This window comes from Mandrillus leucophaeus, unplaced genomic scaffold, assembly GCF_000951045.1.
Source record: "Mandrillus leucophaeus isolate KB7577 unplaced genomic scaffold, Mleu.le_1.0 Scaffold338, whole genome shotgun sequence".
NCBI lineage: Eukaryota > Metazoa > Chordata > Mammalia > Primates > Cercopithecidae > Mandrillus > Mandrillus leucophaeus.
In genome coordinates, this window is record NW_012103565.1 from 732,696 (window position 1) to 747,486 (window position 14,791).

The 14,791-nt window shown below is 46.1% G+C and overlaps 1 protein-coding gene across 1 annotated transcript in view; it reads left to right on the top strand.

Moving 5' to 3' along the window:
* Nucleotides 1–1,219: 1,219 nt before the first annotated feature.
* DHRS12 (dehydrogenase/reductase (SDR family) member 12) overlaps nucleotides 1,220–14,791 on the top strand; it is a 29,012-nt gene continuing 15,440 nt past the window's right edge. The window contains 3 exon segments of the mRNA XM_011988755.1: nucleotides 1,220–1,363; nucleotides 9,641–9,733; nucleotides 10,805–10,869. Of these exon segments, the coding sequence (XP_011844145.1) occupies nucleotides 1,220–1,363; nucleotides 9,641–9,733; nucleotides 10,805–10,869 (302 nt within the window).

A 14,791-nucleotide genomic window follows, 5' to 3' on the forward strand; every position in this document is an offset into this window, starting at 1 on the left:
CTAAGCTGCCCTGCATGTTCTGGTGAGTTACAGATGGTGAAAACAGGAACATTTTTCTTGTTCTCTTAAGAACATCTGGCTTGACTGAAACAAGTGGCAATGCCTGCCCTGTGGCAATGACTTTCAAACCAAACCCAAGCTCATAAACATCCTTTGGCCACTTCCCCAAGTTCCAGAGCATGTAACTGGCAGTTGTGCTGTACCAGGGCATGGGGCAGGAGGCCAGCTGTTAGCTACCCGTTTGTAAACAGGTCCTGTGGGAGGGCTCTCAGCATGTGTGGAGCCTTGCGATCAGAGTCCTGTTCTGCATTGCAGGGGAAAAATCTCTTGACTCCATGGGTGAGAGATATAAGTAAGCTCTGAGACCCCAGCCTGCCTGTACGTGGGCAGAGTCTGCCCTCTGGGCCTCCTCCTGCCAAACCCACCATTCTGCCACCACTGCCCTCAGCCAATTTCATAGCCAGGAAATACTGGAAGGGTAAAGGTAGGGAGGTATTGCAAAAGGAATGGGAGAAAGAAACAGTTAAGGAACTCACGGTTGCATCTATCCAATATGATGCCTTTGTGCAAATCAGAAAAAATACCTCTTCTGCAATATGCTTTTCTGCCACCTGCCAGAACATTATCATAATGCAGATACAAATCTCCCATCATTCTGATCCGAATGGCACTCCCTAGAGCTGTTCAGTGCACACCCTGTGTCCCTGAAGGATCCTTGGCTTCCTCTGATGGGTGCGGAGCTTAAATAACTCCACCGTCCTCCTCCTTTATTCCCTACTTGCAAATCTCCCCCATTTCTCCAAGTAGGCAAGGATATCTGTCCTGCAATGCAATAAGCATAATGCAGATGGTCTCCTAAACTTCCCGAAACCTGCCCCCCACAAAAGGGAAAAGAGCAATTCATCTGTGAAGAAATTTTTTTCTTTTTGACACTCCCCAGGATTGGGGCAGTCAGAGGAAGACAATTTGGTTGCCAAAATGTTGGAATCTCCAATATTTTCAAAAGTTTGGGAAGATCATGGTCCAGGAAATGCAGGCCCTGCGATGGTGGTGTTCATGAGAGCAGGGAGGGCGAGGGAGAAAGGAGTTTCGTGATGTGTTGGGAGAGGCAGAGACAGCAATAATGCCATCCTAGAATTAGGCTTTCTCCTTCAGGGGTTTATGTTCCCCTCTCCTTATAGCTGGTCTTCCTGTGGGTCTGCTGTTTCTAGGAGTGGCTATGAATCTGCGTCCAAAGACTTTGTCCCTCATGACTTGGAGGTCCAGGTTCCTGGAATAGTCTTTTTGGTCACTGGAGGAAACAGCGGCATTGGCAAAGCAACTGCCCTTGAAATCGCCAAGCGAGATAAGCAGCTGCTAACACGTGTGTCCACTGAGCCCCACGGCCAGACTGTGGCCGGTCCACACGGAGGAGGGTACCCTGTGTCACAGGCAGGTCAGGAAGTCCTGGACGACGATCCCGTGGTTCTGGGCACAGCTGCCAGCTTTCTGAGCTTTGAGCTAGAGGTGGCTAAAGCAACAGGAGCCCTTTCCTCAACACTTAATTAATTCACAGGAGAGCTTGGGCCCTGCCCACATGTCCCAGTGTTTTCTGATTAGGAACAGTGAGGGGCTCAAGCAAACCCTGGATGTCAGAATTCCCAGTGGAATTTAATTTAAAAAAAACGTGGACACCTGGTCTCTAACTCATGTCTTCTCAATGAGACTCTTCTGGGGTTAGAGACGGGGAGGGGGAGCCTCGGAGTCCACCACAATTTGGATATGGATGGTAGTTATGAACCAATGCCCCCAAAATACCTGGAGAGAAGAGTGCATTGAACTGACCTTCCTCCTTGCTGGGGTCCAGCCTCCAGGGCTAGGGCAGCCTCCCGCTTCCCTCCCCTAACCTTGACTATAAAGAGGCGCTTCAGGTGCCCTGTAGAGTCTTCAGTCAGCAGAAGTCTTCCTCATGGCAAATGCCAGAATCTCCTGCATGAGCTCCATGATCCTGGGTCACCAAATGGCTCTGCAGTGGCTGGAAAGGTTTGCTGCATCTCTCGAGAGCCTCTTCTGGAAAAATGGATGTTCCAGCAGAAGATGGGGAACTAGGTTGTGAATTTATCGCTTTTTAAGATGCTGAAGATGTTTTCTTTTTTCCTCTCTTTAAATCCAAGTTAGGCATTTTTCAGGGGACTGTTATATCATTTGAAGCTTTATTTAATTATCTGCCAAGTCAGGGAGAGGATTAATTGCATCTTAGCAGCTGGGAAGCACTCTGAAGTGTGGAGAGGAGGAGAGAGAAGAGGGGCTGGTGTTGTGGTTAGCCTGTAGCCTCCCATGAAACAGACCCCATTTAATCAAGTGGGTGATTTTTAGTAAAGAAAGCAGACTCCATAATGATTTCTTCTTAGCTGCCACGGCGAAGGCATTCTGCTTTAAATTGATCTTGATTGATGACGGTGTGGCATTGGCTGGGATAATATGAGGGCTGCTGATGGATTCAACATTCAGTCAATACGTGAGTCCGTACTACATGCTAGGCAAGTGGTTCTCTACTTTGACTGAACATTACATCACCAGGGGAGCTTGTAAAACTTACCCAGGCCTGGGCCCATCGCCTAGATCTTTAAAAGCTCCCTAGGTGAGTGTAAAGTGCAGCCAGGGTTAACACCTCTGGGTCAGCTACTATGCTAGATGCTAGGGAGGCAGATGTGACCCAGATCAATGTTTCTTATCCTTGATGTGTTTAGGCCCTCAAAAAATCAGGATGTTATCCCAGAGGCACTGTCAGCACAGACAGACAGGAAGGTTCCAGTACCTCCCTCACGATCACCCTCGCTGCTCTAACTCTGGGAACCACCCATCTAGGTTTAACAGAGGAGTGTCAATTGTGAGCCCATATGTCTTCATTTTTCATTCGGAAGACCTGGTTTCTGTAGCTCTCGCTGTAACTCACAGATGGTTTCATTGAATTCCACCAGATGGCACAGTTCACCTGGTTTGTCGAGATCAAGCCCGAGCAGAAGATGCCAGGGGTGAGATCATCCGCGGTAACCAGGTGAGCAGCTCCTCACCCCTCCTGCTGGGTTTCCTCGCCTCCACGGTCAGCTGTGAGGAGGCTGGACTCCTGCCCACGTTCCCTGGGTTGACGATGGCCTGTGTTTGTGCTTCTGCGTTGGAAGCAGCCTCAGCCAGCAGAGAGCTGGGCCCTGCTTTTGAGTGGCTAGGTTTGACAAGAGGATAAGTGGGGCACTGAGGCTTGACCGCATGGTCCTGAGCTGCCTGTGAAACCAGCAGAGGCCAGCAGGCAGAGGCCCATTACAGTGGACAGTGATACTTCCAGGCTCCTCACCCCAGAGGGAGCCCACATCAGCGACACACAGCAAGGGTCACCGGGGTGCCATGGAGCCATGCGTTGACCCGATGTCTTCTAATAAAGAGAAGCACCAGCAGCGTTTGGGTCTTGATGAGAGCTACTTTCTGACATGGGCTTTCAGAGCTGCCTCACATTTTGTGATCTTTCTCTTCTGAAAGAGCTGGAACCACGATTGGCTACATAATTAGTGGGGCTCGGTGCAAAATGAAAATGCGCGACCCTTGTGTAAAAGTTATTTAGAATTTCTACACAACAAAGGCAGAACATCAAACCAAGCTTGAGGCCTTTCCATTCGCAGGGCCTGTATAGATCGTATTCCCGTGATACATCGTGCAGCCATGAGGCTGGCCCTGGATGGAAAACCCTGACCCCAGAAAGGACCCTCAGTCACCATGGCTGGTCGCTCACTGTCACTGAAGAACGCCCTCGTTCCATTCCCACCTCTTCTCTAGGAGACCCCACAATTGGAGAGCCCGTAGGAGGGGAGCCAGGGAGGGACAGACGGTACCCACCCTCAGGCATGGACCCTAGCCAAAGAGAGGCATGCCCCTGTCTAGGATGGAATATTTTGCATCAACTTTGAAATAACATTTTCACACCAAGTGTCTGTTCCTTTCCCTTTCTCGTGGAAATCCCCAGTCTCATGCCATCAGGTGCCTTACAGAGGCTTAGTGCTGGCGGCGAGTGTGAGGGTCTCTAAATCTTCCTCTAATGTCTGCAAGTGCCGCTGCGATCTGCGGGCTGCGGTTCTCGAGATTGAAAGCTGGCTGTCTGCCTGCTGATAACTTTCAGTGGTGCTGCTGCAGGATGCAACAAGAATACTAATCTCAGGCCGCGGGCAGGAGGAGGTTTGCCTGGATTCCAGCCCTCTGTGGTGTGGGCCACAGGCTTTAAAAAGTATATTTAAATGGAAAACGATGATAATATGGATCTGTTTGTAATATCCAGCCAGGCTTATATCCAATGCCACCATCTTTAGGAGGGGTAGAGAGCTGACAAGGGGAGCAAGCATGTTCCTGCGCTGGGGAGAAAGCGAGCCCTTGCCTGCTGCCCCCCTCACCTCCATACAGACACACTTGGTGGGATTTGAACGCACACACAGGACATTCACTGCTCTCTTGGGTTTATAAGTGGCCTCCAGCACTCACAGGTAGAGCGTCCAGGATGAGGGTACCTGTCTGCTTATGCCAGTGTCTGGTTTCCCTGACTCAGTGTCTCCTCCAGGCTCTGCCAGGGATCAGCTGCGCCTCCCTGCTTATGAAGAGGCCTCACTCTACAGCTGCTTCTGGTCCGCCTTTGGTAGGCAACCCACACACAAAAGCATGGTATGCAGGACGGAGTTGGGCACTGATACGAGTCCTGGTTTTGCACTTTCTGGCCTGTGAGCTTGGGCAATGTTCTTAGCTTCCCTGAACCTTCACTTCCTCATTAAAAAATAGGGGTAACTTGACTTTATTCGTTTTTTAACGTGTATTTAAGGGTGAACCGTATGCCAAGCAGCATGCTGGGTGCTGGAGACACAGTGATTGGGACAGACCCAGCCCCTGACAGTCTTGTGCAGGGTACAAGTGATTAACAAGCGGTTTCTTTGAAGTGTGTGTGCCTGCCCTGGGCCTGGCCTCTGTGCTTTGTGTCACAGTGGGGGTGCGTTGGGGGACAAATAGTATGAACCCCAAGGTATGTGTTTCTTCAGTTCCTACAACCAGATAGCTTTTGGCTGGGTTTGGCCAATGGCAGGTATTAGAGGAAGGTTGGTAGGTGGAAGGAAGTGGGGAATTGAGAGATATTGGCTTCCCTGGTGATGGCTGAATCTCCTCTCTGGTTCTTCCTTCTAGTTCCTGGGTTCAGGCCACACTGCATTCTCCCTTTGTTCCTTGAGCCTAGGGCTGGTGGTAGTTTCCTGTTGTTACTAATGTCTGCGTTACTTCACCAATCGTGGTTGAGTTCTCACCTTCCTTAATCACCTGGGAAATCAATCCCTGCATTCAATTCCCTCTGTTGAAAGAGGTGTCTGTTAGATGCTACTGAAATAACATGATAAGGGCTACAAGATGGGAAGCTCAGGGTATCCTAAGAACAAACAGCTCTCAATCAATAGAAGTAGCTACTGTTATTGTTGTTGCTATTATCATTTTTGTTTATACTAGGATTATTACCACTCTCAACCTTACATTCTCTGCTTCAAGTTTGTTCTGTTTAATCAGTGCTTAGGCCCTGCTTAGTGGGAGGTGGAAGCCTGCAAGCCCCCAGAAGCAAAAGAGATGTGTGGTAAAGCTGTGAGGGCACTGGAGCAGCTGGTCCTGCCTGCATGGTTGGGTGAACATCAAAGAAAGAAGGTCCCTTGGGCAGGAGGGTCGGGGTGAGGTGTGCGGCAGGGCAGCTTAGCCAGGGAGTACAGGCACCAGGTAAGACTCAGAGTCATGTGGGGATCTCAGCTGCTTGTACACGCTGGCTTGGTAATATCAGGTGTTTGGCCATACAGACAGGTGAATATCATGCCGAAGTGATCTTTCAGAGAGGTTATGTGTGGCCTAACCTTGGGGAAAGGAGTACTGGTTACTGTAGAGCAGACTTCCGGCTCACCAGTCCACTGGACACGATGCTCCCAAAGGGCCTAAGGGAGAAACAGGCTGGACCTTTCTCCCCAGGCTTCTGGTTGCAGTTCAGCCCGGCCTTACTGCCTGGCTCCAGACTTTTGTCTAGCAGTTATCCCCAGGGGCAACATTCAAAACAAACAAACAAACAAACAAAAACCCTTCTATTTTATTTATTATTTTTTGAGATAGGCTCTCACTTGGGATTTTTGAGATAGGCTCTCGCAGTTGGGATTTGTCTGATGTCTTTCTCATGATTACACTGGAGTTACGGGTTTTACAGGGAACGATCACAGAGGTACAGGTGCCTGCACAACGTGTTTCAGTCCTGCAGGCTTCCTGATGTGGCTGGAAGGTTCTGTGAAAGCACTTATGTCTTGTGGGGGATTAACTCCACCAACGTCACACGCCACGATAAAAAACGGGTTTCTACTCCAGCTCTTCCAGGCCAATGTGATTTCTAGCTTCTTGAGAATGGTTGGTTTAGCTTCCCAAGACCTCCGTGGTTTTACGAAATACTGCCTTATTTCTCCAGAATGATTTCTACTTAACAAAGCACCTCCATGCACTGTTTACCGTGCTCATTGCGGGAACTGTTCTGATTGGGGGATCAGTCCCCATGATGTCACCTCATGAGTCCTGGGCCACACAGCCGCTATAGATGGTGGCTCATCTGCAGAAAGGGTCCCAGCTTTGTTTTGTTTTGTTCAGTTTCAGTAACCATGCTTTGTCACAGTGGGGACCAGTGGCTGCTAAGGTGAGCCTTCTCGTTGTGTGGCTCTGCAGATTGGGACTTTTACACACATGCACCTGTTTCCAGTTCCTTCTCCTGGCCACAACAGACTGCTGGCCTTTCCTTCTTGGTGCTTTGTGGCCTCCTGTTTTGCCTCAGAGGGACACAGATGATTTCCTTCCTCTTTTCATAGTGCTTCATGTCACCAGCCCCGTGGCTGATCTGTCTAGGACAGTGATTCTCTCTTCCCTGCTGCTACCTCCTTTTCACTCTGAGACATCTCAAGCACTTCCAGGAAGCTCAGAGAACTTGTGGAATGTTTCAAGCAGAATTGGTTTTAGTTCACTTGAGTTTTGTTGCTGTTTTAACCTGGAGTTTGTATATATGTTAACACATCGCTTTCTGGTAGGAGGGAATTTTAGGGTGGTTGCAGACAAGGCCTCAAAATGGAAGGATTAGGTGTCTAGACTCAGTTTGCAGTCGTTGGTACAGGCTCCCGGCTGACTCAGACATGACTCAGCAGCCTTGTACGCTCTGGCTGGGTGAGGGCCTTCACAGGCATTTTCAAAGAGAATAGCTCTGTACAGACAACGTTTTTCCTATCCTTTGAAGGCAGAGGAATATCCAGTTGGGCCAGGCTTAAGCTGAATGTAGTGTTCAACCTGACTCGACTTTCTGAGTCATGAAAATGTGGAGTTGCTTCTGTCTTGTTTGTCTCAGGTGAAAAAACAATATGTTTTAAGATGAGTAGAAAGAAATTCTGACTACAGCTTTGGGGTTTATAGCTCAATTAATGGGGAAACTCAGGCAGGGCACGGAACTTCCCCGCTTTATCAAAGGAGTTGTGGCTCTTGCTCCGATCGTCGTCTGCAGGTTCAGTGCTTACATGCCTGCAGCAGCAGGAATTTCTGCCTTGGGTTAGTGATAGGTCACATATGTCCACTGATGCTCAGAGAGGGCACCGTTGCATTCACTGGATGCCAAGAATGCAAATTTGGACTTAGGTACTGGGTACAGAGAAAAAGGTTTAAACAGCCAAGGTCCGTTATTCAACTACCATGGCTGTGACTGTGTAATACCATAAGGAGAAAGGGCGCATTAGACAGTGTCCCTTGCTCACGGAGTTCTAAGTCTCCTGGGGAGGTGGCTGTGTCCAGTGATAACCATGATACAAGGCAGAGATTGAAAAGTGTCATGACCAAGGACTAAGGGTCACAGCAGAACTTACCATCTTATTTATGATGTGCCTAAGATACTGTCTTAAGAGCAAAATTTTGACCAAAAAAAAAAAAAGATCAGCGGCAGGGAACTCTGACATATCCATGCAAAGGTATGTTATGTAGTCATTAAAAGGAATAGGGTGGAGTCATATATAACAAAATCATCTCCAAGACCTCTTGCAAGTCCTACAACTCAATAACAAAACAAACAAACAACGACGTAACTTATAACCCGATTTGAAAATGGTGTAAGGACTTGAATAGACATTTCTCCAAAGAAGATATACAAATGGTCAACACAAGCTGACCACGGTGGCTCATGCCTGTAATCCCAGAACTTTGGGAGGCCAAAGCAGGCAGCTCACTTGAGGTCAGGAGTTCAAGACCACCCTGGCCAACGTGGTGAAACACTGTCTCTCCTAAAAATATAAAAATTAGCTGGGCATGGTGGCATGCACCTCTAGTCCCACCTACTTGGGAGGCTGAGGCAGGATAATCGCTTGAACCTGGGAGGCGGAGGTTGCAGTGAGCCAAAATTGCACCACTGTACTCCAGCCTGGGTGACAGAGCGCATTGGCACTCTTTTTCTCAAGAAAAAAAAAAAAATGGCCAATATATATATGAAAAAATACTTTTAATGTCAGTAGTCATCAGGGACATGCAAATCAAAACCAGAGTGAAATATCACCTTACACCTCTCAGGATGGCTATTGTTAAAAAAACAAAAGACAAAAAATGTTTGTTAGGTTGTGGAGAAATTGGAACCCTTGCACACCATTTGTGGGAATGCAAAATGGTGGAGCCACTATGGAAAACAGTATGGAGGTTCCTCAAAAAAAATTCAAAATAGAGCTACCGTCTGACCCAGCAATTGCACTTCTGGGTACTAATCTAAGGGAATTGAAATCAGGATCCTGAAGAGCCATTAGCACTGCCACATTCATTGCAGCATTATTCAAAATAGCCAAGATGTGGAAACAGCTTAAATGTCCATCGACAGATGAATGGACAAAGAAAATGTGGTCCATACATACACACATTGGAATATCATTCAGCCTTAAAAGAAAAGAAATCCTGCAATGACATGGATGAACCTGGAGGACCTAACCTAAGTTCAATAAACCAGGCACAGAAAGACAGAGACTGTACAATTTCACTTATGTGAGGTATCCATAGTACTCACAATTCATAGAACCAAAGGGTGGAATGGTGGTTGCCAGGGACTGGGGAAAGGAGAAGTGTGGAGTTACTATCAAAGGGTACAAAGTTTCAGTTAGGCAAGGTGAATAAACTTTAGAGGTGCACTGTACAGCATTGTACCTAGTCGGCATGCTGGAAATTTTGTTAAGAGGCTAGATCTCATATTAAGTATTCTTATCACAATAAAATAAATAAGTAAAAATTGTTTTTGCCACCAAAAACTAAAATACATATTGTTAAGTGCAAAAGATGGATGTAGAACAATGCATAGTCTGATCCTATTTGTGTGGAATATATATATATATATATCTTAAAATATATATAGTATATATAGTATATGCTTAAAATATTTCTGGATGATTCACAAAAAACTGTGAACAATGGTTTATTTTTGAGGAGTGGGACTGGTATTTTCCGTTTTATATCATTTCAAAGTATTTGCTTTTAAAAAATCATGTACTTTTTAAAAATTAAAAGTGCTAGTTTATATCTTTTTTAAAAGGGTTTATTTATTTATTTATTTTGTTTTCTAATTTAGAACATTTTTCTGCACATTGTGGACTTGTCTGATCCCAAGAAAATCTGGAAATTTGTTGAAAATTTCAAGCAGGAACATAAACTCCATGTTCTAGTGAGCTTTGTAAACATAAGTGGAGAATAAAGTCATGTTGGCCATTGTTTCCGTCTGTGGATGTGGACGGATATGTATGTTTGCGTGTCTTTATGGAATAATCTCAGTAAGACTCTTTGATGCTTGGGCCTGTTCATGGAATCAACTTTACTCATTGGATTTAAGAGGAGACCCGTGTGGTTAGATTAGTGGGGAAAGGTAGGGGCCATCCACTGGGTAGGTATTGTGGGAGGATAGACATGTTCCATGTTTTATAAAATGATGATTTGTATATAAATATTTCTCAGTTCTGTAGATTTGGGGATTGGTGTATTGAAATTAGAAGCTCTTTTCATCCAAAAGAATACCTCCTACAGACAAGCAAATCTTTTAGTAACATAATTAGCACAAAACTCCACAGAGAGCCTGGGTGGACTCAGATAGAAAGAGTCCCAGTATGCTCTTCCCAGATATTCCACTTTGAGCTAAGTTGCTTTTCTATCCAGAGACTTTCTGATGTGCTCTAAAATGTTGTTCCAGAGTCTGGAATTGTGCTATCCAGTATGGCTGTGAAGCATTTGAAATGTAGCTAGTCCAAACTGAGATGTGCTGTAAGTGTATAAATTAGCAGGTTTCAAAGCCTTAAAAAAATTATGTATGCCATCTCATTAATATTCTATATTGATTGCATGTTAAAATGATGCTACTTTGGATACATTTGGTTTAAAATCTTATTAAATTAATTTTACCAGTTTCTTGTTACCTTTTCAATGTGGCTACTAGAAATCTTAAGATTAGATATTTCTATTGGACGGTTCTGAACTAGATGAATTTCCAGAGCACTCTCTCATGAATTAGGTTGCCTGGCCCAGCTGTCTCGCTTGGCGATCTTTGCACAGTTCTGTGGCTGAGTCCTCTGCACAAGTGGTATTTTCCTGCAAGGGCTTTGGAGTGCAGAATCAGTTGAGCAAATTGTCAGTGTCACTTGAAAGTTGAGAAGGAGCTGGGGCTGGGGTAGTGGAGGTGTGGGGATGGACGTAGGTCTTTTGGCCCTGTTTTTCTTTATTTTGAAATGGGAACTATAATTTTTAGATCAATAATGCAGGTTGCATGGTCGATAAAAGAGAGCTCACAGAAGATGGACTTGAAAAAAACTTGCTACAAATACTCTGGGTAAGTACAAGAAGTTTTCTTATTTGGTTTTAGCAAAATAAACATAGAATGTACCCTAAAAGGATAAAAAAAAATTGACCAACTTTTTGGGTTTTTGGTCCTGGGCTGATGACATTTGCTTTAAGTGTATCCTGAATTGTACTTATTTTTCTTCATAAAACACTTTCTGTTTTCATGTTTCTTATAATAGGTTTTGGTGCCAGAAATACTTAGTATTGAAGTGTTTTTTTCCTAGGAAGCTCTAGGCTCTTTATAGACATTATTTTGAAGAGGAGAGCAAGTTCACCTGAAGTGTTGAGTGCAAATCTAAAAACCGCAGCCAAGGGAACTTCCAGCTAGGGCTGAGGAAGGTGCAACCAATGGGCAAGAGGATGGACCGAGAAGGGCATTGGCTAGAGCACAGGATACCTGGACTCTGGCTGCTGCTCTGTAATAGCAGAGTGAAGTCATTTTATATGAGGCCAGTGGCTCTCAAAGTGGGGTTCCCAGACCAGCAGCCTCAGCATCACCTGGGAACTTGATAGACACACACATTCTTAGATTCCTCACCCAGATCTACAGAATCTGAAACTCTGGAATGAGGCCAAGAGTGAAATCCATTTTGACACGCCTTCTGGATGATTCAGGTGCACACTAGAGATTGACAACTAATGTACCATGCTTTTAGTCTCCTTGGAGTTTCTCCTTCTCGAGCCAAGGGACCTTTCAATTTTGAGATGCAGTGAATCTAACACTCTTCCCTGGACCTATCCTACTTCCTTGTAGTGAGGGGGATGTTTTAATTAAGTATTGTTCTAGGTCACAAGATGGATGGCAGGGTTTGGGTGGTTGTTGGAGTCATTGAGTGTGTCCAATATATAGCAACCCTATTCCAAACCAAGAACTGAACAGATTGAGTCAGCCGATGGAATAACAGTTGAAAGCCAACATATCACTATTGTTACTGAAAAGGCTGGTCAAAAGGCATGGCTCACTGCAAGAGCCAAATGGGTTTCCTCATCTGGAACCCAAGAATTAGAAGGATTCACCTACCTAGTCACCTGGAACTTCCCTTCTCTTCTTCCCCAGAAAGGGGAGAAAGGGAGGAGCAGAACTGAGCAAGCCCCGCTCATTGTCCCCAAATTTACTAAATTTACTGTTTTTTTTTTTTGAGACAGGATCTTGCTCTGTTGCCCTGGCTAGAGTGCAGTGATGTGATCATGGCTCATTGCAACCTCGAACTCGTGGGCTCAAGCAATCCTCCCCACTCAGCCTCCCAAGTAGCTAGGACTACAGGCATGTACCACCATGCCTTACTAATTTTTTTTAATTAAAAATTTTTTGTTGTTGTTGAGGTGGGGGTCTCACTATGTTGCCCAGGCTGGTCTCAAACTCCTGGCCTCTAGTGATCCTCCTGCCTCAGCCTCCCAAATTGTTGGGACTGCAGGTGTGAGTCACTGCGCCCAGCCTAAATTTACTGTTGAAACGTGCTCCATCTCCCTGGCAGATGGAAGAAGGTCCAAGAGAGAAAGAACTCACCCTAATTGCACTCTCTTCTCAAGGAAAGAAAGGCTAGGAGTGGTAAGATGCCTTCTCCCCAGTGATGAGGTTGCATTTTTCAAAACAAATACCTGGAAGCTTGTGTGAAATGGCACAGGTTTAGTACAAAATATTTTCATCACTGACTTTGTTCCAAATGTGGTATCCTTGCTGCCATTACCAAAAGTACCAAAATGTGGGGTCATGCTAGAGTTTGGCTCATAACTCAATGGAACCGCTGAGACTCCCAGAGTGTCACAGCTGGCCCCCGAGTCACTGTTCCGCAGCACTGGTTACATAATTTGCAGAGTCCAGCACCAAATGGAAGTGCGAGGCTCCACGTTCAAAAATTATTAAGGATTTCAATGCAGCGACCACAGAGCATTAAACCAGGTGCAGGGTCCTTCCAAGTACTGGGTTTTGTGCGACCTCACAGGATGAAGCCAGCTCTTTTGCTCATCCATCCACCCGCCATCTGACAAAATTCTGCTAAGTGCTCACTGTGGCCTGGCCATGAATGAGAGTTGCATATATATATATATATATATATATATATATATATATATATATATATATATATATATATATATATATATATATATATATATATAATTTAGTGCTATGATGGAGGTATTCCTGCATCACAGATGAGGAAACTGAGGCTGAGAGAGATTGTTTCACTTGCCTCAGGTCAAGTGGAGGAGCCACAATGTGAACCTCGGTCTGACTTCCTCCACGACCCATGTTCATTACCAGTGCACAGTTCCACCCATGCCGGCATGTCCTCCCTCACCCCATCACCGTGTTATCACAAATAAGTGCTAAGAAGTACTGGGAGGGGGTGACCAGCTATGCCAGGGGAGGCTGGGCTGGGGTTGGGGGCACCTCTCAGAGAAGTCCAAAGGTTTTGGAAGATGAAAAGGAGGGGGTAATCTGGGGAGCTTGGCCTTGCCTGGGAATGTGGACAGGCTTGATAGACTCTAAAGGGACTATTTGATTATGCAGCTGGTTATGTTGCACCTTTGTAAGGATCCAGCCTGCTTCTAAAGACCTTGCTATCTCTGAATTTTCATTTCCTGTTTGTGTTAGAAGCATCTTATTGATCATTCCAACCTCTCTGAGAAGCGTAATAATTCTGGGGCTTTGATATTTACTCATCCTCTCTCCAGTGAAAGAAATAGTACAATAGACGAAGGGGCATGCCAGCACAGAGGGGCGGCTCCGTGGGTCTTTGCTTGAGAGAGAAGGAGATACAGAGAGGTTCAAGTGCTGTCATTCCTCAGCAGGAGCAGGCCAGACAAAAATCCTGGACCCCTGTCTGAGTCCTGGGAAATTGCTGGCTGCCTTTCTAATAGGAAACATGTTTTCCTGGCCTGATTATGTAATGTGGGATAGGTTGTTTTCTATTTTCTAAGATTCATATGAGCCGTCAGAAACATTTGCAGTCTCCAGCCAAACACCAGTAGGTTCCTGATACTGTGAGGAGAGCGTAAACCTCTGCATTCGCAGGATTTATCACCGGATCCTAAGGGTTTTGAAGCTGGTTGAATAGTTAAATGCAAAATGCCTTCAGCGTCCACGCCTGCACCCGGCTTTGTTGAGACATCACAGTGTATGAATTAGATAGTTTGGAAAGAATAATTCTGAACCTTTTGCAGAGGCGGGTGGGGTCTGGAGAGATTTTCATAGTTTATTTTACTGAGGGACAAAGGCGAGCTGCCCTGGGTCGGCTGATGCGCAGTTGAGCCATGGAGGGGAAGACGTCGCAGGAGACAGCTTCTGTTGGGTGGCTGTTCTCACCCCTTTGTTTCGGGTCTCCTCCAGTCACATACGTTTTGCCTGTTAGCATTCAGTGGCATTGAGAGTCCATGAGGAGTGAAGACAGATGGGAGGGGGAGGGCGGGGAGGCCGAGCTAAGTGCCCTGCTGGCAGCCTGCCACAGCCTAGCGTTAGCAGATTAAAACTCTCACCCGCATCTTAGCCTCTCTCACCACAGGACACAAGACGAGGACACTGATTCTGTCTCCACCAGGACAGCTGCGTCACCAGTTAATTGACTGCGATAAACAGGCAGTGGTGCCTTAGCTCTTTGGCAGGAGGCGAGGAAGTTCGCCTGAGGTCACTTTGGAAGGACGTACGTCGGGAGACAGAGAGTGTTTTTGCTTGACATTCTGTTACGTGGCACCCTCCTCAGGCACATCCCAGTACCTAGTGAGAGCTGCTGTTCGACACAGGGACCCCAGGTCCAGAGACGCCTTCATAGCAATAGCACATACTGAGCACAGTCCCCGTGCTGCAGCCTGCGCTGAAGGCTTTTCTTGGATTCTCTCATTCAGTCTCATAACCATGTTACAGATTTTACAAATGAGGAAACTGAGGCTCAGAGGT